Raw genomic sequence first — 27,244 nt, forward strand, 5'->3', positions numbered from 1 at the left:
CTGTGCGTGTTACACTGTGTGGTGCGTCTCCCCATGTATGTGTTCTCTGCGTGTTACACTGTGCCGTGCGTCTCCCCATGTATGTGTTCTCTGCGTGTTACACTGTGCCGCGCGTCTCCCCGTGTGCGTGTGCTCTGCGTGTTACACTGTGCTGTGCGTCTCCGCATGTATGTGTGCTCTGCGTGTTACTCTGTGCTGTGTTTCTCCCCATGTATGTGTGCTCTGCGTTTTACACTGTGACGCGCGTCTCCCCGTGTATGTGTGCTCTGCGTGTTACACTGTGCCGTGCGTCTCCCAGTGCATGTGTGCTCTGCGTGTTACACTGTGCTGTGCGTCTCCCCGTGTATGTGTTCTCTGCGTGTTACACTGTGCCGTGCGTCTCCCCGTGTATGTGTTCTCTGCGTGTTACACTGTGCCGTGCGTCTCCCCGTGTATGTGTGCTCTGCGTTTTACACTGTGCCGTGCGTCTCCCCGTGTATGTGTGCTCTGCGTGTTACACTGTGCCGTGCGTCTCCCCGTGTATGTGTGCTCTGCGTGTTACACTGTGCCGTGCGTCTCCCCGTGTATGTGTGCTCTGCGTGTTACTCTGTGCTGTGCGTCTCCCCGTGTATGTGTGCTCTGCGTGTTACACTGTGCCGTGCGTCTCCCCGTGTATGTGTTCTCTGCGTGTTACACTGTGCCGTGCGTCTCCCCGTGTATGTGTTCTCTGCGTGTTACACTGTGCTGTGCGTCTCCCCGTGTATGTGTGCTCTGCGTGTTACACTGTGCCGTGCGTCTCCCCGTGTATGTGTGCTCTGCGTGTTACACTGTGCCGTGCGTCTCCCCGTGTATGTGTGCTCTGCGTGTTACACTGTGCCGTGCGTCTCCCCGTGTATGTGTGCTCTGCGTGTTACACTGTGCTGTGCGTCTCCCTGTGTATGTGTGCTCTGCGTGTTACACTGTGCCGTGCGTCTCCCCGTGTATGTGTGCTCTGCGTGTTACACTGTGCTGTGCGTCTCCCCGTGTATGTGTGCTCTGCGTGTTACTCTGTGCCGTGCGTCTCCCCGTGTATGTGTGCTCTGCGTGTTACACTGTGCCGTGCGTCTCCCCGTGTATGTGTGCTCTGCGTGTTACACTGTGCTGTGCGTCTCCCTGTGTATGTGTGCTCTGCGTGTTACACTGTGCCGTGCGTCTCCACGTGTATGTGTGCTCTGCGTGTTACACTGTGCTGTGTGTCTCTCTGAGCGCACTGTGCGGTGTAATGTCCATATCTGCGGTGGGATGGTGGGGGGTACTTACAGACCCTATATTACCGTTGCTGTTCCGTGGTCTCACAGTCTCTCTTTTTTTCCTCTCCCCCAGATGACACCTCCAGCGCAGTCACCGATGCCTCCCCACCTGACTCCCCTTGTGATACTTCCCCAAGCTCAGTGGGGGCAGCAGAGCCTGCGGGTGACCCCGCAAAGCCCCCCGAGGATGCTCCATGCCCTCTCTGCCGCCAGCCCCCCGAGAGTTCCCACGACCTGAGGTCTCACCTGGAGAAACATCACCCGGAACTGAGCCCGTCTGAGATCCAGCAAGCGTGCGAGGCCCGGGACCCCGAGTGTGCGGAGCAGGAGGACAGGAGAGGGTGCGAGGAGCCCACGCCTGCTCCCCCACAGCCAGCCGCCTACCGGAAGACCACCAACTTTGCCCTGGACAAGTTCATGGACCCGTCTCGGCCTCACAAGTGTGTGGTCTGCAAAGAGTCCTTCACGCAGAAGAACATCCTCCTCGTTCATTACAACTCTGTCTCCCACCTGCACAAGGTACGCAAAGCCTCCCTGGACCCCTCCCTGTCTACCCGTCATGAACCGGGGGCAGGACCCCAAGGCCTGGCGGGGCAAACAGGCCAGGACAAGCCATACAAGTGCACGGTGTGCCACGTGTCATACAACCAGAGCTCCACGCTGGAGATTCACATGCGCTCCGTGCTCCACCAGACCCGCTCCCGCGGGGCAAAGCTGGAGCTCACCAGGGGCCCCCCCGAAAAGCCCCAGCGAGACCTCAGCTGCAAGAATGAGACCCCCGCCAATGAGAAAGGCGAAGCCGCTGGGGAGCCGCAGGGAGGGGAAGCCCCCAAGAAGAGACCGCAGCTGCGTGGGCCCTGCCTGGGGGTTTCCATTTTGCCTGCCACTGTTGCCCCTCCCACCATGCAGCTGTCCTTAGATATGCCCCGGCCGCCCCCCCTCATCCAGCCTCCCTCACTTTTTGCCCCTTCTCTCCTTCCCTCTTTCATCCCAGAGGCTCTCCTGAAGCTCCAACGTCAACAGCAGCAGCTCCTGCTCCCCTTCTACCTGCAGGAGCTCAAGGTCAGTGGGGACGGAGGCGCCGCGCCTCTCCTCTCCTTCGGAGGCACCCAACAGCCCCCGCCCACCAAAGATGAGGGGGATCAGCCCAGCGTGACCCCCAGCCCAGCCAATGACAAGGAGGAGGGGAGCATGGCCGAGCAGAACGCAGCCACCGGGGAAGCCGAAGTCTCGCCAGATCCGGAGTCCAGTGCGGAGCCTACACCCAAAGGGGCCGGAGATATCACGGGTTCCGCGGCCCGAGCTTTGCTGGAGAACTTCGGCTTTGAACTGGTCAGCCAATACAATGAAGGGAGACAGCCAGCTACTGCTCACCCCCCGCTCCAGCCGCGGCCCCCCGCCCCACCGCGCAATGCTTCCCCCACGCCCACTGCGGCAGAGAAACTACAATGTGGCACCTGCGGCAAGCTCTTCTCCAACCGGCTGATCCTGAAGACGCACGAGGAGCACATACACCAGCGCCTGCTGCCCTTTGAGGCCTTGAGCCGCTATGCCGCCAACTACCGACGCAGCTATGACAACCACTACCCAGCCGGAATGACCGCCGAGACCCCAGGGTCCTCTGTCACCCCGCTGGACTTCTCTGTCACCTCCCAAAGTCCGCGAGGAGGGGAGGAGCAGGAGGCATCAGGCAAGTGTGGCTTCTCTTCTGAGCAGCTCTGCTTCCTTCACAGCCTTCTGGACCTATCTGGCTGTCAACTGGAGGAGCGAATCCTGTGGGCAGCTGACAAGGCCGGGCTCCCCCCTGCAGCCGTCCGACAGTGGTACACGCAGTGGGAGAAGGTCGCCCCCGAGTGGCCGGATGACGAAGAGGAGGAGGCCTCGCTAGCTGATCGCTGGGGGAACCGGCGCTTCTCTCGCACCAAGTTCTCCGACTTCCAGACCCAGGCCCTGAGCAGCTTCTTCGAGTCCAGCGCCTACCCACGGGACAACGAGGTGGAGAATCTGTCAGTGCTGCTTGGCTTGTCTAGCCGTGTGGTGGTGGTCTGGTTCCAGAATGCCCGTCAAAAGGCCCGAAAGCATGCTGCGGAGGCAGGCACCTCTCCTCCTTCTCCCCCCCCAAACGCCACCCTGTTGGGGGAGCGCCCTACTGCCAACCACAAAGTCTCCCCCTGCCAGAAATGCGGGGTCTTCCTGCCCTGTATCTTCCAGCTAATCCAGCACCTGAAGGGGTGCTACAGCGACCTGAGAGAAGAGGTCGCCGAAGAGGAAGAAAGCGAAGATGGGTTGGATCAGACCACCACCCCCGAGCAACCCTCAACAACCCCCCAGGAAGGATGGGAGGAAGAGCAGGAGGAGGCACCGGTGGAGGAAGAGAACATGGCACTGGATGCCGAGGCAAGCGTTGGATCCCCTACAACCAATGAGCAGACCAGAGATTCTGGCACGCCTGACCCACCCGACCATCAACAGAACAGTCAGCTCCCTACCGCCCTACTGGACCTCTCCCTGCTCTTCCCTGCGATGTCCGGGGATATGGGCTCCCAGCGGAAGAGAAAGCATGAGGAGGAGAGCCTCTCCCCTACAGGCAGTGAAGGTGGGGATGAGCCCCCCAGGGACAAGCGTCTGAGGACCACCATCCTCCCGGAGCAGCTGGACATCCTACACCGCTGGTACCTGCAGGACTCCAACCCCACGCGCAGCACCCTCGATCGCATCTCCCGCGAGGTGGGCCTGAAGAAGAGGGTTGTGCAAGTCTGGTTTCAGAACACCAGAGCCCGGGAGCGCAAAGGCCAGTACCGAGGGGTGGCCTCTTCCACCGGCTCGGGCCCCTGGCAGCAGGACGACATGCCACACGAAGCGACAAAGAGAGAGGTGTCTACCAGTTACTATTACAACATATCTCCGGGTCTAGTAGCGGCCCCTCTGACCATTAAAACAGGGCCCTCTGCCGGACCAACTACTGTTCCACTAATGTCTAAACCTCCGGCTACTTCAGGCCCGGTAACGACTCCAATCACCACAAAACCTCTAGTCAATCCGACACCGGCTATCTCAGGCCTACTGAATACCACGCAAGTGTTACCAAGCCTAGTCAATCCTCCCCAGCTTATCCCGGGCCTTGTAAATCCTACTCAAGCCTTGTCCGGTCTTGTCACTGCCCCGCAGGCTTTGTCCGGCCTAGTCAACCCAACCCAAGCCTTTTCGAACCTTGTTAATCCTGCCCAGGTCCTGTCCAGCCTTGTGAATTCCCCTCAGGCTTCCACAGGTCTGCTGCTTGCTGCGTTCACAGCCAAACCTCCAGCGCAACCCATCCTGCTGTCTACGGCCCCGGAGGCCAAAGCCCAGCCCATCCCTGGCCCGCTCGCTTCCTCCCAGACATCAGTGGGTGCGGGGCCTTCTCCAGCGTCTGACAAAACCCAAGCGCCTCAGAATTCACAGATTTCTATTCCCTCTAATATCCCGACATCGGAACCACTAATCCAGTCCCAGGCCACGGAGACCCAAACCTTGGAGAACCAGAGAGCAAGCAGTGATAAGGTGCCAGAAGACAGAGGGGCCTGTAAAACGCTAGAATCCCAGGTGCACAGCCCACAGGGGGGCGATATGAGCGACTCCTCCAGCTCAGACCCCGGACCCTCCAGTCCTGGCAAATGTGGGATCAACTCGGATGCGCAGTTGGGCTCATCGGGGCCCCGTCGTTACCGCACACAGATGAGCAGCCTCCAGCTGAGGATACTGAAGGCTTGTTATGCAGAGTATCGCACCCCGAGCATGCAGGAGTGCTCTATCCTGGGGGGGGAAATCGGCCTGCAGAAGAGGGTCATCCAAGTATGGTTCCAGAATGCCAGGGCAAAGGAGAAGAAGGCCAGACTCCAGGGCCTGGGGGGCGCTGAGTGGCCACAACCCATCGAGTGCACCCATTGCAACGTCAAGTATGGGCCCACCACCCCATGCCGTGCCCACATCTTCAACCGCCAGCACATCGCCAGGCTTCGAGGCTCGGTCCAGCAGCAGCTGAAGGAAGAGAGCCGATACCGGGAGCCCCACCCAACCGGGGGGACATGCTCTGGATCCGACAGCAAACCAACCTCGCAGATACTCAGCTTCCAGGGCCCCACCTCGGTGACACCACAAATCCAGAGGCTCACCCCTTTACTGCTGCCAGGGCAGGGCATCCCGACGCCCATCGGGGGGCTAGCAACATTCAACACAGGTAAAAATGGAGGACACAAAAGGGCGAGGGGAGAATGGGAAGAGTGAAAGGAGAGAGAGCGTGTGTGAGGGGAGAATGGGAAGAGTGATAGGAGAGAGCGCGTGAGGGGAGAACGGGAAGAGTGAAAGGAGAGAGAGCGCGTGAGGGGAGAATGGGAAGAGTGAAAGGAGAGAGCGCGTGAGGGGAGAACGGGAAGAGTGAAAGGAGAGAGAGAGCGTGTGAGGGGAGGACGGGAAGAGTGAAAGGAGAGAGAGCGCGTGAGGGGAGAACGGGAAGAGTGAAAGGAGAGAGAGCGTGTGAGGGGAGAATGGGAAGAGTGATAGGAGAGAGAGCGCGTGAGGGGAGAATGGGAAGAGTGATAGGAGAGAGAGCGTGTGAGGGGAGAACGGGAAGAGTGAAAGGAGAGAGAGAGCGTGTGAGGGGAGGACGGGAAGAGTGAAAGGAGAGAGAGCGCGTGAGGGGAGAACGGGAAGCGTGAAAGGAGAGAGAGAGCGCGTGAGGGGAGAATGGGAATAGTGAAAGGAGAGAGCGCGTGAGGGGAGAATGGGAAGAGTGAAAGGAGAGAGAGTGCGTGAGGGGAGAATGGGAAGAGTGAAAGGAGAGAGAGCGCGTGAGGGGAGAACGGGAAGAGTGAAAGGAGAGAGAGCGCGTGAGGGGAGAACAGGAAGAGTGAAAGGAGAGAGAGCGCGTGAGGGGAGAATGGGAAGAGTGAAAGGAGAGAGAGCGCGTGAGGAGAGAACGGGAAGAGTGAAAGGAGAGAGAGCGCGTGAGGGGAGAACGGGAAGAGTGAAAGGAGAGAGCGCATGAGGGGAGAACGGGAAGAGTGAAAGGAGAGAGCGCGTGAGGGGAGAACGGGAAGAGTGAAAGGAGAGAGCGCGTGAGGGGAGAACGGGAAGAGTGAAAGGAGAGAGCGCGCGTGAGGGGAGAACGGGAAGAGTGAAAGGAGAGAGCGCGTGAGGGGAGAACGGGAAGAGTGAAAGGAGAGAGAGCGTGAGGGGAGAACGGGAATAGTGAAAGGAGAGAGAGAGCGCGTGAGGGGAGAACGGGAATAGTGAAAGGAGAGAGAGCGCGTGAGGGGAGAATGGGAAGAGTGAAAGGAGAGAGAGCGTGAGGTGAGAACGAGAAGAGTGAAAGGAGAGAGAGAGCGTGAGGGGAGAACGGGAAGAGTGAAAGGAGACCGCACGTGAGGGGAGAACGGGAAGAGTGAAAGGAAAGAGAGCGCGTGAGGGGAGGATGGGAAGAGTGAAAGGAGAGAGAGCGCGTGAGGGGAGAACGGGAAGAGTGAAAGGAGAGAGAGTGCGTGTGAGGGGAGAATGGGAAGAGTGAAAGGAGAGAGCGCGCGTGAGGGGAGGACAGGAAGAGTGAAAGGAGAGAGAGTGCGTGTGAGGGGAGAATGGGAAGAGTGAAAGGAGAGAGCGCGCATGAGGGGAGGACGGGAAGAGTGAAAGGAGAGAGAGAGCGTGAGGGGAGAACGGGAAGAGTGAAATGAGAGAGAACGCGTGAGGGGAGAACGGGAAGAGTGAAAGGAGAGAGAGCACGTGAGGGGAGAACGGGAAGAGTGAAAGGAGAGAGAGAGCGCGTGAGGGGAGAACGGGAAGAGTGAAAGGAGAGAGAGTGCGTGTGAGGGGAGAATGGGAAGAGTGAAAGGAGAAAGAGAGCGTGAGGGGAGAATGGGAAGAGTGAAATGAGAGAGAGCGCGTGAGGGGAGAACGGGAAGAGTGAAATGAGAGCGAGCGCGTGAGGGGAGAACGGGAAGAGTGAAATGAGAGCGAGCGCGTGAGGGGAGAACGGGAAGAGTGAAAGGAGAGAGAGCGCGTGTGAGGGGAGAATGGGAAGAGTGAAAGGAGAGAGAGTGCGTGTGAGGGGAGAACGGGAAGAGTGAAAGGAGAGAGAGTGCGTGTGAGGGGAGAATGGGAAGAGTGAAAGGAGAGAGAGAGCGTGAGGGGAGAATGGGAAGAGTGAAATGAGAGAGACCGCGTGAGGGGAGAACGGGAAGAGTGAAATGAGAGAGCGCGTGAGGGGAGAACGGGAAGAGTGAAAGGAGAGAGAGCGCGTGTGAGGGGAGAATGGGAAGAGTGAAAGGAGAGAGAGTGCGTGTGAGGGGAGAATGGGAAGAGTGAAAGGAGAGAGAGTGCGTGTGAGGGGAGAACGGGAAGAGTGAAAGGAGAGAGAGCACGTGAGGGGAGAACGGGAAGAGTGAAAGGACAAAGCGCGTGAGGGGAGAACGGGAAGAGTGAAATGAGAGAGACCGCGTGAGGGGAGAACGGGAAGAGTGAAATGAGAGAGCGCGTGAGGGGAGAACGGGAAGAGTGAAAGGAGAGAGAGTGCGTGAGGGGAGAACGGGAAGAGTGAAAGGAGAGAGAGCGCGTGTGAGGGGAGAATGGGAAGAGTGAAAGGAGAGAGAGTGCGTGTGAGGGGAGAATGGGAAGAGTGAAAGGAGAGAGAGTGCGTGTGAGGGGAGAACGGGAAGAGTGAAAGGAGAGAGCGCGCGTGAGGGGAGAACGGGAAGAGTGAAAGGAGAGAGCGTACGTGAGGGAAGAACGGGAAGAGTGAAATGAGAGAGAGCGCGTGAGGGGAGAACGGGAAGAGTGAAAGGAGAGAGAGCGCGTGTGAGGGGAGAATGGGAAGAGTGAAAGGAGAGAGAGCGCGTGTGAGGGGAGAATGGGAAGAGTGAAAGGAGAGAGAGTGCGTGTGAGGGGAGAACGGGAAGAGTGAAAGGAGAGAGAGCACGTGAGGGGAGAACGGGAAGAGTGAAAGGACAGAGCGCGTGAGGGGAGAACGGGAAGAGTGAAAGGAGAGAGAGCGCGTGAGGGGAGAATGGGAAGAGTGAAAGGAGAGAGAGCGCGTGAGGAGAGAACGGGAAGAGTGAAAGGAGAGAGAGCGCGTAAGGGGAGAACGGGAAGAGTGAAAGGAGAGAGCGCGTGAGGGGAGAACGGGAAGAGTGAAAGGAGAGAGCGCGTGAGGGGAGAACGGGAAGAGTGAAAGGAGAGAGAGCGCGTGAGGGGAGAACGGGAAGAGTGAAAGGAGAGAGCGCGCGTGAGGGGAGAACGGGAAGAGTGAAAGGAGAGAGCGCGTGAGGGGGAGAACGGGAAGAGTGAAAGGAGAGAGAGCGTGAGGGGAGAACGGGAATAGTGAAAGGAGAGAGAGAGCGCATGAGGGGAGAACGGGAAGAGTGAAAGGAGAGAGAGCGTGAGGGGAGAACGGGAATAGTGAAAGGAGAGAGAGCGTGTGAGGGGAGAACGGGAAGAGTGAAAGGAGAGAGAGCGTGAGGGGAGAACGGGAATAGTGAAATGAGAGAGAGTGCGTGAGGGGAGAACGGGAAGAGTGAAATGAGAGCGAGCGCGTGAGGGGAGAACGGGAAGAGTGAAAGGAGAGAGAGCGCGTGTGAGGGGAGAATGGGAAGAGTGAAAGGAGAGAGAGTGCGTGTGAGGGGAGAACGGGAAGAGTGAAAGGAGAGAGAGTGCGTGTGAGGGGAGAATGGGAAGAGTGAAAGGAGAGAGAGAGCGTGAGGGGAGAATGGGAAGAGTGAAATGAGAGAGACCGTGTGAGGGGAGAACGGGAAGAGTGAAATGAGAGAGCGCGTGAGGGGAGAACGGGAAGAGTAAAAGGAGAGAGAGCGCGTGTGAGGGGAGAATGGGAAGAGTGAAAGGAGAGAGAGTGCGTGAGGAGAGAACGGGAAGAGTGAAAGGAGAGAGAGCGCGTGTGAGGGGAGAATGGGAAGAGTGAAAGGAGAGAGAGTGCGTGTGAGGGGAGAACGGGAAGAGTGAAAGGAGAGAGCGCGCGTGAGGGGAGAACGGGAAGAGTGAAAGGAGAGAGAGTGCGTGTGAGGGGAGAATGGGAAGAGTGAAAGGAGAGAGCGTACGTGAGGGAAGAACGGGAAGAGTGAAATGAGAGAGAGCGCGTGAGGGGAGAACGGGAAGAGTGAAAGGAGAGAGAGCGCGTGTGAGGGGAGAATGGGAAGAGTGAAAGGAGAGAGAGTGCGTGTGAGGGGAGAACGGGAAGAGTGAAAGGAGAGAGAGCACGTGAGGGGAGAACGGGAAGAGTGAAAGGACAGAGCGCGTGAGGGGAGAACGGGAAGAGTGAAAGGAGAGAGAGCGCGTGAGGGGAGAATGGGAAGAGTGAAAGGAGAGAGAGCGCGTGAGGAGAGAACGGGAAGAGTGAAAGGAGAGAGAGCGCGTGAGGGGAGAACGGGAAGAGTGAAAGGAGAGAGAGTGCGTGTGAGGGGAGAATGGGAAGAGTGAAAGGAGAGAGCGTACGTGAGGGAAGAACGGGAAGAGTGAAAGGAGAGAGAGCGTGAGGGGAGAACGGGAATAGTGAAAGGAGAGAGAGAGCGCATGAGGGGAGAACGGGAAGAGTGAAAGGAGAGAGAGCGTGAGGGGAGAACGGGAATAGTGAAAGGAGAGAGAGCGTGTGAGGGGAGAACGGGAAGAGTGAAAGGAGAGAGAGCGTGAGGGGAGAACGGGAATAGTGAAATGAGAGAGAGTGCGTGAGGGGAGAACGGGAAGAGTGAAATGAGAGCGAGCGCGTGAGGGGAGAACGGGAAGAGTGAAAGGAGAGAGAGCGCGTGTGAGGGGAGAATGGGAAGAGTGAAAGGAGAGAGAGTGCGTGTGAGGGGAGAACGGGAAGAGTGAAAGGAGAGAGAGTGCGTGTGAGGGGAGAATGGGAAGAGTGAAAGGAGAGAGAGAGCGTGAGGGGAGAATGGGAAGAGTGAAATGAGAGAGACCGTGTGAGGGGAGAACGGGAAGAGTGAAATGAGAGAGCGCGTGAGGGGAGAACGGGAAGAGTGAAAGGAGAGAGAGCGCGTGTGAGGGGAGAATGGGAAGAGTGAAAGGAGAGAGAGTGCGTGAGGAGAGAACGGGAAGAGTGAAAGGAGAGAGAGCGCGTGTGAGGGGAGAATGGGAAGAGTGAAAGGAGAGAGAGTGCGTGTGAGGGGAGAACGGGAAGAGTGAAAGGAGAGAGCGCGCGTGAGGGGAGAATGGGAAGAGTGAAAGGAGAGAGCGTACGTGAGGGAAGAACGGGAAGAGTGAAATGAGAGAGAGCGCGTGAGGGGAGAACGGGAAGAGTGAAAGGAGAGAGAGCGCGTGTGAGGGGAGAATGGGAAGAGTGAAAGGAGAGAGAGTGCGTGTGAGGGGAGAACGGGAAGAGTGAAAGGAGAGAGAGCACGTGAGGGGAGAACGGGAAGAGTGAAAGGACAGAGCGCGTGAGGGGAGAACGGGAAGAGTGAAAGGAGAGAGAGCGCGTGAGGGGAGAATGGGAAGAGTGAAAGGAGAGAGAGCGCGTGAGGAGAGAACGGGAAGAGTGAAAGGAGAGAGAGCGCGTGAGGGGAGAACGGGAAGAGTGAAAGGAGAGAGAGTGCGTGTGAGGGGAGAATGGGAAGAGTGAAAGGAGAGAGCGTACGTGAGGGAAGAACGGGAAGAGTGAAATGAGAGAGAGCGCGTGAGGGGAGAACGGGAAGAGTGAAAGGAGAGAGAGCGCGTGTGAGGGGAGAATGGGAAGAGTGAAAGGAGAGAGAGTGCGTGTGAGGGGAGAACGGGAAGAGTGAAAGGAGAGAGAGCACGTGAGGGGAGAACGGGAAGAGTGAAAGGACAGAGCGCGTGAGGGGAGAACGGGAAGAGTGAAAGGAGAGAGAGCGCGTGAGGGGAGAATGGGAAGAGTGAAAGGAGAGAGAGCGCGTGAGGAGAGAACGGGAAGAGTGAAAGGAGAGAGAGCGCGTGAGGGGAGAACGGGAAGAGTGAAAGGAGAGAGAGAGCGTGTGAGGGGAGAATGGGAAGAGTGAAAGGAGAGAGAGAGCGTGAGGGGAGAATGGGAAGAGTGAAATGAGAGAGAGTGCGTGAGGGGAGAACGGGAAGAGTGAAAGGAGAGAGCGCGTGAGGGGGAGAACGGGAAGAGTGAAAGGAGAGAGAGCGTGAGGGGAGAACGGGAATAGTGAAAGGAGAGAGAGAGCGCGTGAGGGGAGAACGGGAATAGTGAAAGGAGAGAGAGAGCGTGAGGGGAGAACGAGAAGAGTGAAAGGAGAGAGAGCACGTGAGGGGAGAACGGGAAGAGTGAAAGGAGACAGAGAGCGCGTGAGGGGAGAACGGGAAGAGTGAAAGGAGAGAGAGTGCGTGTGAGGGGAGAATGGGAAGAGTGAAAGGAGAGAGAGAGCGTGAGGGGAGAATGGGAAGAGTGAAATGAGAGAGAGCGCGTGAGGGGAGAACGGGAAGAGTGAAAGGAGAGAGAGCGCGTGAGGGGAGAACGGGAAGAGTGAAAGGAGAGAGAGCGCATGAGGGGAGAACGGGAAGAGTGAAAGGAGAGAGAGAGAGCGCGTGAGGGGAGAACGGGAAGAGTGAAAGGAGAGAGAGAGCGCGTGAGGGGAGGATGGGAAGCGTGAAAGGAGAGAGAGCGCGTGAGGGGAGAACGGGAAGAGTGAAAGGAGAGAGAGCGTGAGGGGAGAACGGGAATAGTGAAAGGAGAGAGAGCGTGAGGGGAGAACGGGAAGAGTGAAAGGAGAGAGAGCGTGAGGGGAGAACGGGAATAGTGAAAGGAGAGAGAGAGCGCGTGAGGGGAGAACGGGAATAGTGAAAGGAGAGGGAGCGAGTGAGGGGAGAATGGGAAGAGTGAAAGGAGAGAGAGCGCGTGAGGGGAGAACAGGAAGAGTGAAAGGAGAGAGAGCGCGTGAGGGGAGAATGGGAAGAGTGAAAGGAGAGAGAGCGCGTGAGGAGAGAACGGGAAGAGTGAAAGGAGAGAGAGCGCGTGAGGGGAGAACGGGAAGAGTGAAAGGAGAGAGCGCATGAGGGGAGAACGGGAAGAGTGAAAGGAGAGAGCGCGTGAGGGGAGAACGGGAAGAGTGAAAGGAGAGAGCGCGTGAGGGGAGAACGGGAAGAGTGAAAGGAGAGAGCGCGCGTGAGGGGAGAACGGGAAGAGTGAAAGGAGAGAGCGCGTGAGGGGAGAACGGGAAGAGTGAAAGGAGAGAGAGCGTGAGGGGAGAACGGGAATAGTGAAAGGAGAGAGAGAGCGCGTGAGGGGAGAACGGGAATAGTGAAAGGAGAGAGAGCGCGTGAGGGGAGAATGGGAAGAGTGAAAGGAGAGAGAGCGTGAGGTGAGAACGAGAAGAGTGAAAGGAGAGAGAGAGCGTGAGGGGAGAACGGGAAGAGTGAAAGGAGACCGCACGTGAGGGGAGAACGGGAAGAGTGAAAGGAAAGAGAGCGCGTGAGGGGAGGATGGGAAGAGTGAAAGGAGAGAGAGCGCGTGAGGGGAGAACGGGAAGAGTGAAAGGAGAGAGAGTGCGTGTGAGGGGAGAATGGGAAGAGTGAAAGGAGAGAGCGCGCGTGAGGGGAGGACAGGAAGAGTGAAAGGAGAGAGAGTGCGTGTGAGGGGAGAATGGGAAGAGTGAAAGGAGAGAGCGCGCATGAGGGGAGGACGGGAAGAGTGAAAGGAGAGAGAGAGCGTGAGGGGAGAACGGGAAGAGTGAAATGAGAGAGAACGCGTGAGGGGAGAACGGGAAGAGTGAAAGGAGAGAGAGCACGTGAGGGGAGAACGGGAAGAGTGAAAGGAGAGAGAGAGCGCGTGAGGGGAGAACGGGAAGAGTGAAAGGAGAGAGAGTGCGTGTGAGGGGAGAATGGGAAGAGTGAAAGGAGAAAGAGAGCGTGAGGGGAGAATGGGAAGAGTGAAATGAGAGAGAGCGCGTGAGGGGAGAACGGGAAGAGTGAAATGAGAGCGAGCGCGTGAGGGGAGAACGGGAAGAGTGAAATGAGAGCGAGCGCGTGAGGGGAGAACGGGAAGAGTGAAAGGAGAGAGAGCGCGTGTGAGGGGAGAATGGGAAGAGTGAAAGGAGAGAGAGTGCGTGTGAGGGGAGAACGGGAAGAGTGAAAGGAGAGAGAGTGCGTGTGAGGGGAGAATGGGAAGAGTGAAAGGAGAGAGAGAGCGTGAGGGGAGAATGGGAAGAGTGAAATGAGAGAGACCGCGTGAGGGGAGAACGGGAAGAGTGAAATGAGAGAGCGCGTGAGGGGAGAACGGGAAGAGTGAAAGGAGAGAGAGCGCGTGTGAGGGGAGAATGGGAAGAGTGAAAGGAGAGAGAGTGCGTGTGAGGGGAGAATGGGAAGAGTGAAAGGAGAGAGAGTGCGTGTGAGGGGAGAACGGGAAGAGTGAAAGGAGAGAGAGCACGTGAGGGGAGAACGGGAAGAGTGAAAGGACAAAGCGCGTGAGGGGAGAACGGGAAGAGTGAAATGAGAGAGACCGCGTGAGGGGAGAACGGGAAGAGTGAAATGAGAGAGCGCGTGAGGGGAGAACGGGAAGAGTGAAAGGAGAGAGAGTGCGTGAGGGGAGAACGGGAAGAGTGAAAGGAGAGAGAGCGCGTGTGAGGGGAGAATGGGAAGAGTGAAAGGAGAGAGAGTGCGTGTGAGGGGAGAATGGGAAGAGTGAAAGGAGAGAGAGTGCGTGTGAGGGGAGAACGGGAAGAGTGAAAGGAGAGAGCGCGCGTGAGGGGAGAACGGGAAGAGTGAAAGGAGAGAGCGTACGTGAGGGAAGAACGGGAAGAGTGAAATGAGAGAGAGCGCGTGAGGGGAGAACGGGAAGAGTGAAAGGAGAGAGAGCGCGTGTGAGGGGAGAATGGGAAGAGTGAAAGGAGAGAGAGCGCGTGTGAGGGGAGAATGGGAAGAGTGAAAGGAGAGAGAGTGCGTGTGAGGGGAGAACGGGAAGAGTGAAAGGAGAGAGAGCACGTGAGGGGAGAACGGGAAGAGTGAAAGGACAGAGCGCGTGAGGGGAGAACGGGAAGAGTGAAAGGAGAGAGAGCGCGTGAGGGGAGAATGGGAAGAGTGAAAGGAGAGAGAGCGCGTGAGGAGAGAACGGGAAGAGTGAAAGGAGAGAGAGCGCGTAAGGGGAGAACGGGAAGAGTGAAAGGAGAGAGCGCGTGAGGGGAGAACGGGAAGAGTGAAAGGAGAGAGCGCGTGAGGGGAGAACGGGAAGAGTGAAAGGAGAGAGAGCGCGTGAGGGGAGAACGGGAAGAGTGAAAGGAGAGAGCGCGCGTGAGGGGAGAACGGGAAGAGTGAAAGGAGAGAGCGCGTGAGGGGGAGAACGGGAAGAGTGAAAGGAGAGAGAGCGTGAGGGGAGAACGGGAATAGTGAAAGGAGAGAGAGAGCGCATGAGGGGAGAACGGGAAGAGTGAAAGGAGAGAGAGCGTGAGGGGAGAACGGGAATAGTGAAAGGAGAGAGAGCGTGTGAGGGGAGAACGGGAAGAGTGAAAGGAGAGAGAGCGTGAGGGGAGAACGGGAATAGTGAAATGAGAGAGAGTGCGTGAGGGGAGAACGGGAAGAGTGAAATGAGAGCGAGCGCGTGAGGGGAGAACGGGAAGAGTGAAAGGAGAGAGAGCGCGTGTGAGGGGAGAATGGGAAGAGTGAAAGGAGAGAGAGTGCGTGTGAGGGGAGAACGGGAAGAGTGAAAGGAGAGAGAGTGCGTGTGAGGGGAGAATGGGAAGAGTGAAAGGAGAGAGAGAGCGTGAGGGGAGAATGGGAAGAGTGAAATGAGAGAGACCGTGTGAGGGGAGAACGGGAAGAGTGAAATGAGAGAGCGCGTGAGGGGAGAACGGGAAGAGTAAAAGGAGAGAGAGCGCGTGTGAGGGGAGAATGGGAAGAGTGAAAGGAGAGAGAGTGCGTGAGGAGAGAACGGGAAGAGTGAAAGGAGAGAGAGCGCGTGTGAGGGGAGAATGGGAAGAGTGAAAGGAGAGAGAGTGCGTGTGAGGGGAGAACGGGAAGAGTGAAAGGAGAGAGCGCGCGTGAGGGGAGAACGGGAAGAGTGAAAGGAGAGAGAGTGCGTGTGAGGGGAGAATGGGAAGAGTGAAAGGAGAGAGCGTACGTGAGGGAAGAACGGGAAGAGTGAAATGAGAGAGAGCGCGTGAGGGGAGAACGGGAAGAGTGAAAGGAGAGAGAGCGCGTGTGAGGGGAGAATGGGAAGAGTGAAAGGAGAGAGAGTGCGTGTGAGGGGAGAACGGGAAGAGTGAAAGGAGAGAGAGCACGTGAGGGGAGAACGGGAAGAGTGAAAGGACAGAGCGCGTGAGGGGAGAACGGGAAGAGTGAAAGGAGAGAGAGCGCGTGAGGGGAGAATGGGAAGAGTGAAAGGAGAGAGAGCGCGTGAGGAGAGAACGGGAAGAGTGAAAGGAGAGAGAGCGCGTGAGGGGAGAACGGGAAGAGTGAAAGGAGAGAGAGTGCGTGTGAGGGGAGAATGGGAAGAGTGAAAGGAGAGAGCGTACGTGAGGGAAGAACGGGAAGAGTGAAAGGAGAGAGAGCGTGAGGGGAGAACGGGAATAGTGAAAGGAGAGAGAGAGCGCATGAGGGGAGAACGGGAAGAGTGAAAGGAGAGAGAGCGCGTGAGGAGAGAACGGGAAGAGTGAAAGGAGAGAGAGCGCGTGTGAGGGGAGAATGGGAAGAGTGAAAGGAGAGAGAGTGCGTGTGAGGGGAGAACGGGAAGAGTGAAAGGAGAGAGAGTGCGTGTGAGGGGAGAATGGGAAGAGTGAAAGGAGAGAGAGAGCGTGAGGGGAGAATGGGAAGAGTGAAATGAGAGAGACCGCGTGAGGGGAGAACGGGAAGAGTGAAATGAGAGAGCGCGTGAGGGGAGAACGGGAAGAGTGAAAGGAGAGAGAGCGCGTGTGAGGGGAGAATGGGAAGAGTGAAAGGAGAGAGAGTGCGTGTGAGGGGAGAATGGGAAGAGTGAAAGGAGAGAGAGTGCGTGTGAGGGGAGAACGGGAAGAGTGAAAGGAGAGAGAGCACGTGAGGGGAGAACGGGAAGAGTGAAAGGACAAAGCGCGTGAGGGGAGAACGGGAAGAGTGAAATGAGAGAGACCGCGTGAGGGGAGAACGGGAAGAGTGAAATGAGAGAGCGCGTGAGGGGAGAACGGGAAGAGTGAAAGGAGAGAGAGTGCGTGAGGGGAGAACGGGAAGAGTGAAAGGAGAGAGAGCGCGTGTGAGGGGAGAATGGGAAGAGTGAAAGGAGAGAGAGTGCGTGTGAGGGGAGAATGGGAAGAGTGAAAGGAGAGAGAGTGCGTGTGAGGGGAGAACGGGAAGAGTGAAAGGAGAGAGCGCGCGTGAGGGGAGAACGGGAAGAGTGAAAGGAGAGAGCGTACGTGAGGGAAGAACGGGAAGAGTGAAATGAGAGAGAGCGCGTGAGGGGAGAACGGGAAGAGTGAAAGGAGAGAGAGCGCGTGTGAGGGGAGAATGGGAAGAGTGAAAGGAGAGAGAGCGCGTGTGAGGGGAGAATGGGAAGAGTGAAAGGAGAGAGAGTGCGTGTGAGGGGAGAACGGGAAGAGTGAAAGGAGAGAGAGCACGTGAGGGGAGAACGGGAAGAGTGAAAGGACAGAGCGCGTGAGGGGAGAACGGGAAGAGTGAAAGGAGAGAGAGCGCGTGAGGGGAGAATGGGAAGAGTGAAAGGAGAGAGAGCGCGTGAGGAGAGAACGGGAAGAGTGAAAGGAGAGAGAGCGCGTAAGGGGAGAACGGGAAGAGTGAAAGGAGAGAGCGCGTGAGGGGAGAACGGGAAGAGTGAAAGGAGAGAGCGCGTGAGGGGAGAACGGGAAGAGTGAAAGGAGAGAGAGCGCGTGAGGGGAGAACGGGAAGAGTGAAAGGAGAGAGCGCGCGTGAGGGGAGAACGGGAAGAGTGAAAGGAGAGAGCGCGTGAGGGGGAGAACGGGAAGAGTGAAAGGAGAGAGAGCGTGAGGGGAGAACGGGAATAGTGAAAGGAGAGAGAGAGCGCATGAGGGGAGAACGGGAAGAGTGAAAGGAGAGAGAGCGTGAGGGGAGAACGGGAATAGTGAAAGGAGAGAGAGCGTGTGAGGGGAGAACGGGAAGAGTGAAAGGAGAGAGAGCGTGAGGGGAGAACGGGAATAGTGAAATGAGAGAGAGTGCGTGAGGGGAGAACGGGAAGAGTGAAATGAGAGCGAGCGCGTGAGGGGAGAACGGGAAGAGTGAAAGGAGAGAGAGCGCGTGTGAGGGGAGAATGGGAAGAGTGAAAGGAGAGAGAGTGCGTGTGAGGGGAGAACGGGAAGAGTGAAAGGAGAGAGAGTGCGTGTGAGGGGAGAATGGGAAGAGTGAAAGGAGAGAGAGAGCGTGAGGGGAGAATGGGAAGAGTGAAATGAGAGAGACCGTGTGAGGGGAGAACGGGAAGAGTGAAATGAGAGAGCGCGTGAGGGGAGAACGGGAAGAGTAAAAGGAGAGAGAGCGCGTGTGAGGGGAGAATGGGAAGAGTGAAAGGAGAGAGAGTGCGTGAGGAGAGAACGGGAAGAGTGAAAGGAGAGAGAGCGCGTGTGAGGGGAGAATGGGAAGAGTGAAAGGAGAGAGAGTGCGTGTGAGGGGAGAACGGGAAGAGTGAAAGGAGAGAGCGCGCGTGAGGGGAGAACGGGAAGAGTGAAAGGAGAGAGAGTGCGTGTGAGGGGAGAATGGGAAGAGTGAAAGGAGAGAGCGTACGTGAGGGAAGAACGGGAAGAGTGAAATGAGAGAGAGCGCGTGAGGGGAGAACGGGAAGAGTGAAAGGAGAGAGAGCGCGTGTGAGGGGAGAATGGGAAGAGTGAAAGGAGAGAGAGTGCGTGTGAGGGGAGAACGGGAAGAGTGAAAGGAGAGAGAGCACGTGAGGGGAGAACGGGAAGAGTGAAAGGACAGAGCGCGTGAGGGGAGAACGGGAAGAGTGAAAGGAGAGAGAGCGCGTGAGGGGAGAATGGGAAGAGTGAAAGGAGAGAGAGCGCGTGAGGAGAGAACGGGAAGAGTGAAAGGAGAGAGAGCGCGTGAGGGGAGAACGGGAAGAGTGAAAGGAGAGAGAGTGCGTGTGAGGGGAGAATGGGAAGAGTGAAAGGAGAGAGCGTACGTGAGGGAAGAACGGGAAGAGTGAAAGGAGAGAGAGCGTGAGGGGAGAACGGGAATAGTGAAAGGAGAGAGAGAGCGCATGAGGGGAGAACGGGAAGAGTGAAAGGAGAGAGAGCGTGAGGGGAGAACGGGAATAGTGAAAGGAGAGAGAGCGTGTGAGGGGAGAACGGGAAGAGTGAAAGGAGAGAGAGCGTGAGGGGAGAACGGGAATAGTGAAATGAGAGAGAGTGCGTGAGGGGAGAACGGGAAGAGTGAAATGAGAGCGAGCGCGTGAGGGGAGAACGGGAAGAGTGAAAGGAGAGAGAGCGCGTGTGAGGGGAGAATGGGAAGAGTGAAAGGAGAGAGAGTGCGTGTGAGGGGAGAACGGGAAGAGTGAAAGGAGAGAGAGTGCGTGTGAGGGGAGAATGGGAAGAGTGAAAGGAGAGAGAGAGCGTGAGGGGAGAATGGGAAGAGTGAAATGAGAGAGACCGTGTGAGGGGAGAACGGGAAGAGTGAAATGAGAGAGCGCGTGAGGGGAGAACGGGAAGAGTGAAAGGAGAGAGAGCGCGTGTGAGGGGAGAATGGGAAGAGTGAAAGGAGAGAGAGTGCGTGAGGAGAGAACGGGAAGAGTGAAAGGAGAGAGAGCGCGTGTGAGGGGAGAATGGGAAGAGTGAAAGGAGAGAGAGTGCGTGTGAGGGGAGAACGGGAAGAGTGAAAGGAGAGAGCGCGCGTGAGGGGAGAATGGGAAGAGTGAAAGGAGAGAGCGTACGTGAGGGAAGAACGGGAAGAGTGAAATGAGAGAGAGCGCGTGAGGGGAGAACGGGAAGAGTGAAAGGAGAGAGAGCGCGTGTGAGGGGAGAATGGGAAGAGTGAAAGGAGAGAGAGTGCGTGTGAGGGGAGAACGGGAAGAGTGAAAGGAGAGAGAGCACGTGAGGGGAGAACGGGAAGAGTGAAAGGACAGAGCGCGTGAGGGGAGAACGGGAAGAGTGAAAGGAGAGAGAGCGCGTGAGGGGAGAATGGGAAGAGTGAAAGGAGAGAGAGCGCGTGAGGAGAGAACGGGAAGAGTGAAAGGAGAGAGAGCGCGTGAGGGGAGAACGGGAAGAGTGAAAGGAGAGAGAGTGCGTGTGAGGGGAGAATGGGAAGAGTGAAAGGAGAGAGCGTACGTGAGGGAAGAACGGGAAGAGTGAAATGAGAGAGAGCGCGTGAGGGGAGAACGGGAAGAGTGAAAGGAGAGAGAGCGCGTGTGAGGGGAGAATGGGAAGAGTGAAAGGAGAGAGAGTGCGTGTGAGGGGAGAACGGGAAGAGTGAAAGGAGAGAGAGCACGTGAGGGGAGAACGGGAAGAGTGAAAGGACAGAGCGCGTGAGGGGAGAACGGGAAGAGTGAAAGGAGAGAGAGCGCGTGAGGGGAGAATGGGAAGAGTGAAAGGAGAGAGAGCGCGTGAGGAGAGAACGGGAAGAGTGAAAGGAGAGAGAGCGCGTGAGGGGAGAACGGGAAGAGTGAAAGGAGAGAGAGAGCGTGTGAGGGGAGAATGGGAAGAGTGAAAGGAGAGAGAGAGCGTGAGGGGAGAATGGGAAGAGTGAAATGAGAGAGAGTGCGTGAGGGGAGAACGGGAAGAGTGAAAGGAGAGAGCGCGTGAGGGGGAGAACGGGAAGAGTGAAAGGAGAGAGAGCGTGAGGGGAGAACGGGAATAGTGAAAGGAGAGAGAGAGCGCGTGAGGGGAGAACGGGAATAGTGAAAGGAGAGAGAGAGCGTGAGGGGAGAACGAGAAGAGTGAAAGGAGAGAGAGCACGTGAGGGGAGAACGGGAAGAGTGAAAGGAGACAGAGAGCGCGTGAGGGGAGAACGGGAAGAGTGAAAGGAGAGAGAGTGCGTGTGAGGGGAGAATGGGAAGAGTGAAAGGAGAGAGAGAGCGTGAGGGGAGAATGGGAAGAGTGAAATGAGAGAGAGCGCGTGAGGGGAGAACGGGAAGAGTGAAAGGAGAGAGAGCGCGTGAGGGGAGAACGGGAAGAGTGAAAGGAGAGAGAGCGCATGAGGGGAGAACGGGAAGAGTGAAAGGAGAGAGAGAGAGCGCGTGAGGGGAGAACGGGAAGAGTGAAAGGAGAGAGAGAGCGCGTGAGGGGAGGATGGGAAGCGTGAAAGGAGAGAGAGCGCGTGAGGGGAGAACGGGAAGAGTGAAAGGAGAGAGAGCGTGAGGGGAGAACGGGAATAGTGAAAGGAGAGAGAGCGTGAGGGGAGAACGGGAAGAGTGAAAGGAGAGAGAGCGTGAGGGGAGAACGGGAATAGTGAAAGGAGAGAGAGAGCGCGTGAGGGGAGAACGGGAATAGTGAAAGGAGAGGGAGCGAGTGAGGGGAGAATGGGAAGAGTGAAAGGAGAGAGAGCGTGAGGTGAGAACGAGAAGAGTGAAAGGAGAGAGAGAGCGTGAGGGGAGAACGGGAAGAGTGAAAGGAGACCGCACGTGAGGGGAGAACGGGAAGAGTGAAAGGAGAGAGAGCGCGTGAGGGGAGGATGGGAAGAGTGAAAGGAGAGAGAGCGCGTGAGGGGAGAACGGGAAGAGTGAAAGGAGAGAGAGTGCGTGTGAGGGGAGAATGGGAAGAGTGAAAGGAGAGAGCGCGCGTGAGGGGAGGACAGGAAGAGTGAAAGGAGAGAGAGTGCGTGTGAGGGGAGAATGGGAAGAGTGAAAGGAGAGAGCGCGCATGAGGGGAGGACGGGAAGAGTGAAAGGAGAGAGAGAGCGTGAGGGGAGAACGGGAAGAGTGAAATGAGACAGAGCGCGTGAGGGGAGAACGGGAAGAGTGAAAGGAGAGAGAGCACGTGAGGGGAGAACGGGAAGAGTGAAAGGAGAGAGAGAGCGCGTGAGGGGAGAACGGGAAGAGTGAAAGGAGAGAGAGTGCGTGTGAGGGGAGAATGGGAAGAGTGAAAGGAGAAAGAGAGCGTGAGGGGAGAATGGGAAGAGTGAAATGAGAGAGAGCGCGTGAGGGGAGAACGGGAAGAGTGAAATGAGAGCGAGCGCGTGAGGGGAGAACGGGAAGAGTGAAAGGAGAGAGAGCGCGTGTGAGGGGAGAATGGGAAGAGTGAAAGGAGAGAGAGTGCGTGTGAGGGGAGAACGGGAAGAGTGAAAGGAGAGAGAGTGCGTGTGAGGGGAGAATGGGAAGAGTGAAAGGAGAGAGAGAGCGTGAGGGGAGAATGGGAAGAGTGAAATGAGAGAGACCGCGTGAGGGGAGAACGGGAAGAGTGAAATGAGAGAGCGCGTGAGGGGAGAACGGGAAGAGTGAAAGGAGAGAGAGTGCGTGAGGGGAGAACGGGAAGAGTGAAAGGAGAGAGAGCGCGTGTGAGGGGAGAATGGGAAGAGTGAAATGAGAGAGAGTGCGTGTGAGGGGAGAACGGGAAGAGTGAAAGGAGAGAGCGCGCGTGAGGGGAGAACGGGAAGAGTGAAAGGAGAGAGCGTACGTGAGGGAAGAACGGGAAGAGTGAAATGAGAGAGAGCGCGTGAGGGGAGAACGGGAAGAGTGAAAGGAGAGAGAGCGCGTGTGAGGGGAGAATGGGAAGAGTGAAAGGAGAGAGAGTGCGTGTGAGGGGAGAACGGGAAGAGTGAAAGGAGAGAGAGCACGTGAGGGGAGAACGGGAAGAGTGAAAGGACAGAGCGCGTGAGGGGAGAACGGGAAGAGTGAAAGGAGAGAGAGCGCGTGAGGGGAGAATGGGAAGAGTGAAAGGAGAGAGAGCGCGTGAGGAGAGAACGGGAAGAGTGAAAGGAGAGAGAGCGCGTGAGGGGAGAACGGGAAGAGTGAAAGGAGAGAGCGCGTGAGGGGAGAACGGGAAGAGTGAAAGGAGAGAGCGCGTGAGGGGAGAACGGGAAGAGTGAAAGGAGAGAGAGCGCGTGAGGGGAGAACGGGAAGAGTGAAAGGAGAGAGCGCGCGTGAGGGGAGAACGGGAAGAGTGAAAGGAGAGAGCGCGTGAGGGGGAGAACGGGAAGAGTGAAAGGAGAGAGAGCGTGAGGGGAGAACGGGAATAGTGAAAGGAGAGAGAGAGCGCGTGAGGGGAGAACGGGAAGAGTGAAAGGAGAGAGAGCGTGAGGGGAGAACGGGAATAGTGAAAGGAGAGAGAGCGTGTGAGGGGAGAACGGGAAGAGTGAAAGGAGAGAGAGCGTGAGGGGAGAACGGGAATAGTGAAATGAGAGAGAGTGCGTGAGGGGAGAACGGGAAGAGTGAAATGAGAGCGAGCGCGTGAGGGGAGAACGGGAAGAGTGAAAGGAGAGAGAGCGCGTGTGAGGGGAGAATGGGAAGAGTGAAAGGAGAGAGAGTGCGTGTGAGGGGAGAACGGGAAGAGTGAAAGGAGAGAGAGTGCGTGTGAGGGGAGAATGGGAAGAGTGAAAGGAGAGAGAGAGCGTGAGGGGAGAATGGGAAGAGTGAAATGAGAGAGACCGCGTGAGGGGAGAACGGGAAGAGTGAAATGAGAGAGCGCGTGAGGGGAGAACGGGAAGAGTGAAAGGAGAGAGAGCGCGTGTGAGGGGAGAATGGGAAGAGTGAAAGGAGAGAGAGTGTGTGAGGGGAGAACGGGAAGAGTGAAAGGAGAGAGAGCGCGTGTGAGGGGAGAATGGGAAGAGTGAAAGGAGAGAGAGTGCGTGTGAGGGGAGAACGGGAAGAGTGAAAGGAGAGAGCGCGCGTGAGGGGAGAACGGGAAGAGTGAAAGGAGAGAGAGTGCGTGTGAGGGGAGAATGGGAAGAGTGAAAGGAGAAAGCGTACGTGAGGGAAGAACGGGAAGAGTGAAATGAGAGAGAGCGCGTGAGGGGAGAACGGGAAGAGTGAAAGGAGAGAGAGCGCGTGTGAGGGGAGAATGGGAAGAGTGAAAGGAGAGAGAGTGCGTGTGAGGGGAGAACGGGAAGAGTGAAAGGAGAGAGAGCACGTGAGGGGAGAACGGGAAGAGTGAAAGGACAGAGCGCGTGAGGGGAGAACGGGAAGAGTGAAAGGAGAGAGAGCGCGTGAGGGGAGAATGGGAAGAGTGAAAGGAGAGAGAGCGCGTGAGGAGAGAACGGGAAGAGTGAAAGGAGAGAGAGCGCGTGAGGGGAGAACGGGAAGAGTGAAAGGAGAGAGCGCGTGAGGGGAGAACGGGAAGAGTGAAAGGAGAGAGCGCGTGAGGGGAGAACGGGAAGAGTGAAAGGAGAGAGAGCACGTGAGGGGAGAACGGGAAGAGTGAAAGGAGAGAGCGCGCGTGAGGGGAGAACGGGAAGAGTGAAAGGAGAGAGCGCGTGAGGGGGAGAACGGGAAGAGTGAAAGGAGAGAGAGCGTGAGGGGAGAACGGGAATAGTGAAAGGAGAGAGAGAGCGCGTGAGGGGAGAACGGGAATAGTGAAAGGAGAGAGAGAGCGTGAGGGGAGAACGGGAAGAGTGAAAGGAGAGAGAGCACGTGAGGGGAGAACGGGAAGAGTGAAAGGAGACAGAGAGCGCGTGAGGGGAGAACGGGAAGAGTGAAAGGAGAGAGAGTGCGTGTGAGGGGAGAATGGGAAGAGTGAAAGGAGAGAGAGAGCGTGAGGGGAGAATGGGAAGAGTGAAATGAGAGAGCGCGTGAGGGGAGAACGGGAAGAGTGAAAGGAGAGAGAGCGCATGAGGGGAGAACGGGAAGAGTGAAAGGAGAGAGAGAGAGCGCGTGAGGGGAGAACGGGAAGAGTGAAAGGAGAGAGAGAGCGCGTGAGGGGAGGATGGGAAGCGTGAAAGGAGAGAGAGCGTGTGAGGGGAGAACGGGAAGAGTGAAAGGAGAGAGAGCGTGAGGGGAGAACGGGAATAGTGAAAGGAGAGAGAGCGTGAGGGGAGAACGGGAAGAGTGAAAGGAGAGAGAGCGTGAGGGGAGAACGGGAATAGTGAAAGGAGAGAGAGAGCGCGTGAGGGGAGAACGGGAATAGTGAAAGGAGAGGGAGCGAGTGAGGGGAGAACGGGAATAGTGAAAGGAGAGAGAGCGCGTGAGGGGAGAACGGGAAGAGTGAAAGGAGAGAGAGCGCGTGTGAGGGGAGAATGGGAAGAGTGAAAGGAGAGAGAGTGCGTGTGAGGGGAGAACGGGAAGAGTGAAAGGAGAGAGATAGCGTGAGGGGAGGATGGGAAGAATGAAATGAGAGAGACCGCGTGAGGGGAGAACGGGAAGAGTGAAATGAGAGAGAGCGCGTGAGGGGAGAACGGGAAGAGTGAAAGGAGAGAGCGCGTGAGGGGAGAACGGGAAGAGTGAAAGGAGAGAGCGCGTGAGGGCAGAACGGGAAGAGTGAAAGGAGAGAGAGTGCGTGTGAGGGGAGAATGGGAAGAGTGAAAGGAGAGAGCGCGCGTGAGGGGAGGACGGGAAGAGTGAAAGGAGAGATAGAGAGAGCGTGAGGGGAGAACGGGAAGAGTGAAATGAGAGAGAGCGCGTGAGGGGAGAACGGGAAGAGTGAAAGGAGAGAGAGCGCGTGAGGGGAGAACGGGAAGAGTGAAAGGAGAGAGAGTGCGTGTGAGGGGAGAATGGGAAGAGTGAAAGGAGAGAGCGCGCGTGAGGGGAGGACGGGAAGAGTGAAAGGAGAGAGAGAGAGCGTGAGGGGAGAATGGGAAGAGTGAAATGAGAGAGAGCGCGTGAGGGGAGAACGGGAAGAGTGAAAGGAGAGAGAGCGCAAGGGGAGAACGGGAAGAGTGAAAGGAGAGAGCGCGTGAGGGGAGAACGGGAAGAGTGAAAGGAGAGAGAGCGCGTGAGGTGAGATCGGGAAGAGTGAAAGGAGAGAGAACACATGTGAGGGGAGAACGGGAAGAGTGAAAGGAGAGAGAGTGTGAGGGGAGAACGGGAAGAGTGAAAGGAGAGAGAGAGCGTGAGGGGAGAACGGGAAGAGTGAAAGGAGACCGCACGTGAGGGGAGAACGGGAAGAGTGAAAGGAGAGAGAGCGCGTGAGGGGAGGATGGGAAGAGTGAAAGGAGAGAGAGCGCGTGAGGGAAGAACGGGAAGAGTGAAAGGAGAGAGAGTGCGTGTGAGGGGAGAATGGGAAGAGTGAAAGGAGAGAGCGCGCGTGAGGGGAGGACGGGAAGAGTGAAAGGAGAGAGAGAGAGCGTGAGGGGAGAACGGGAAGAGTGAAATGAGAGAGAGCGCGTGAGGGGAGAACGGGAAGAGTGAAAGGAGAGAGAGCGCGTGAGGGGAGAACGGGAAGAGTGAAAGGAGAGAGAGCGCGTGAGGGGAGAACGGGAAGAGTGAAAGGAGAGAGAGAGCGTGAGGGGAGAATGGGAAGAGTGAAATGAGAGAGAGCGCGTGAGGGGAGAACGGGAAGAGTGAAATGAGAGCGAGCGCGTGAGGGGAGAATGGGAAGAGTGAAAGGAGAGAGAGTGCGTGTGAGGGGAGAATGGGAAGAGTGAAAGGAGAGAGAGTGCGTGTGAGGGGAGAATGGGAAGAGTGAAAGGAGAGAGAGAGCGTGAGGGGAGAATGGGAAGAGTGAAATGAGAGAGACCGCGTGAGGGGAGAACGGGAAGAGTGAAATGAGAGAACGCGTGAGGGGAGAACGGGAAGAGTGAAAGGAGAGAGAGCGCGTGTGAGGGGAGAATGGGAAGAGTGAAAGGAGAGAGAGTGCGTGAGGGGAGAACGGGAAGAGTGAAAGGAGAGAGAGCGCGTGTGAGGGGAGAATGGGAAGAGTGAAAGGAGAGAGAGTGCGTGTGAGGGGAGAACGGGAAGAGTGAAAGGAGAGAGCGCGCGTGAGGGGAGAACGGGAAGAGTGAAAGGAGAGAGAGTGCGTGTGAGGGGAGAATGGGAAGAGTGAAAGGAGAGAGCGTACGTGAGGGAAGAACGGGAAGAGTGAAATGAGAGAGAGCGCGTGAGGGGAGAACGGGAAGAGTGAAAGGAGAGAGAGCGCGTGAGGGGAGAACGGGAAGAGTGAAAGGAGAGAGAGCGCGTGAGGGGAGAACGGGAAGAGTGAAAGGAGAGAGAGTGCGTGTGAGGGGAGAATGGGAAGAGTGAAAGGAGAGAGCGCGCGTGAGGGGAGGACGGGAAGAGTGAAAGGAGAGAGAGAGAGAGCGTGAGGGGAGAATGGGAAGAGTGAAATGAGAGAGAGCGCGTGAGGGGAGAACGGGAAGAGTGAAAGGAGAGAGAGCGCAAGGGGAGAACGGGAAGAGTGAAAGGAGAGAGCGCGTGAGGGGAGAACGGGAAGAGTGAAAGGAGAGAGAGCGCGTGAGGTGAGATCAGGAAGAGTGAAAGGAGAGAGAACACATGTGAGGGGAGAACGGGAAGAGTGAAAGGAGAGAGAGTGTGAGGGGAGAACGGGAAGAGTGAAAGGAGAGAGAGAGCGTGAGGGGAGAACGGGAAGAGTGAAAGGAGACCGCACGTGAGGGGAGAACGGGAAGAGTGAAAGGAGAGAGAGCGCGTGAGGGGAGGATGGGAAGAGTGAAAGGAGAGAGAGCGCGTGAGGGAAGAACGGGAAGAGTGAAAGGAGAGAGAGTGCGTGTGAGGGGAGAATGGGAAGAGTGAAAGGAGAGAGCGCGCGTGAGGGGAGGACGGGAAGAGTGAAAGGAGAGAGAGAGAGCGTGAGGGGAGAACGGGAAGAGTGAAATGAGAGAGAGCGCGTGAGGGGAGAACGGGAAGAGTGAAAGGAGAGAGAGCGCGTGAGGGGAGAACGGGAAGAGTGAAAGGAGAGAGAGCGCGTGAGGGGAGAACGGGAAGAGTGAAAGGAGAGAGAGAGTGCGTGTGAGGGGAGAATGGGAAGAGTGAAAGGAGAAAGAGAGCGTGAGGGGAGAATGGGAAGAGTGAAATGAGAGAGAGCGCGTGAGGGGAGAACGGGAAGAGTGAAATGAGAGCGAGCGCGTGAGGGGAGAACGGGAAGAGTGAAAGGAGAGAGAGCGCGTGTGAGGGGAGAATGGGAAGAGTGAAAGGAGAGAGAGTGCGTGTGAGGGGAGAATGGGAAGAGTGAAAGGAGAGAGAGAGCGTGAGGGGAGAATGGGAAGAGTGAAATGAGAGAGACCGCGTGAGGGGAGAACGGGAAGAG

General features: G+C 57.1%; 1 protein-coding gene across 7 annotated transcripts in view; it reads left to right on the top strand.

Annotated features, from left to right (window-relative positions):
* ZFHX2 (zinc finger homeobox 2) overlaps window positions 1-27,244 on the top strand; it is a 189,988-nt gene that overhangs the window by 139,326 nt on the left and 23,418 nt on the right. For all 7 annotated transcript variants that reach the window (XR_012787802.1, XM_075569082.1, XM_075569084.1 and 4 more), the window contains exon 9: window positions 1,342-5,484. Coding sequence is in view for 6 of the 7 variants with exons in the window: in XM_075569082.1 (XP_075425197.1) it covers window positions 1,342-5,484 (4,143 nt within the window). In the remaining variant the exon portion in view is untranslated. The remainder of the gene's footprint in view (window positions 1-1,341; window positions 5,485-27,244) is intronic.

Source organism: Ascaphus truei, chromosome 13 (assembly GCF_040206685.1).
Source record: "Ascaphus truei isolate aAscTru1 chromosome 13, aAscTru1.hap1, whole genome shotgun sequence".
In the NCBI taxonomy this organism is placed as follows: domain Eukaryota; kingdom Metazoa; phylum Chordata; class Amphibia; order Anura; family Ascaphidae; genus Ascaphus; species Ascaphus truei.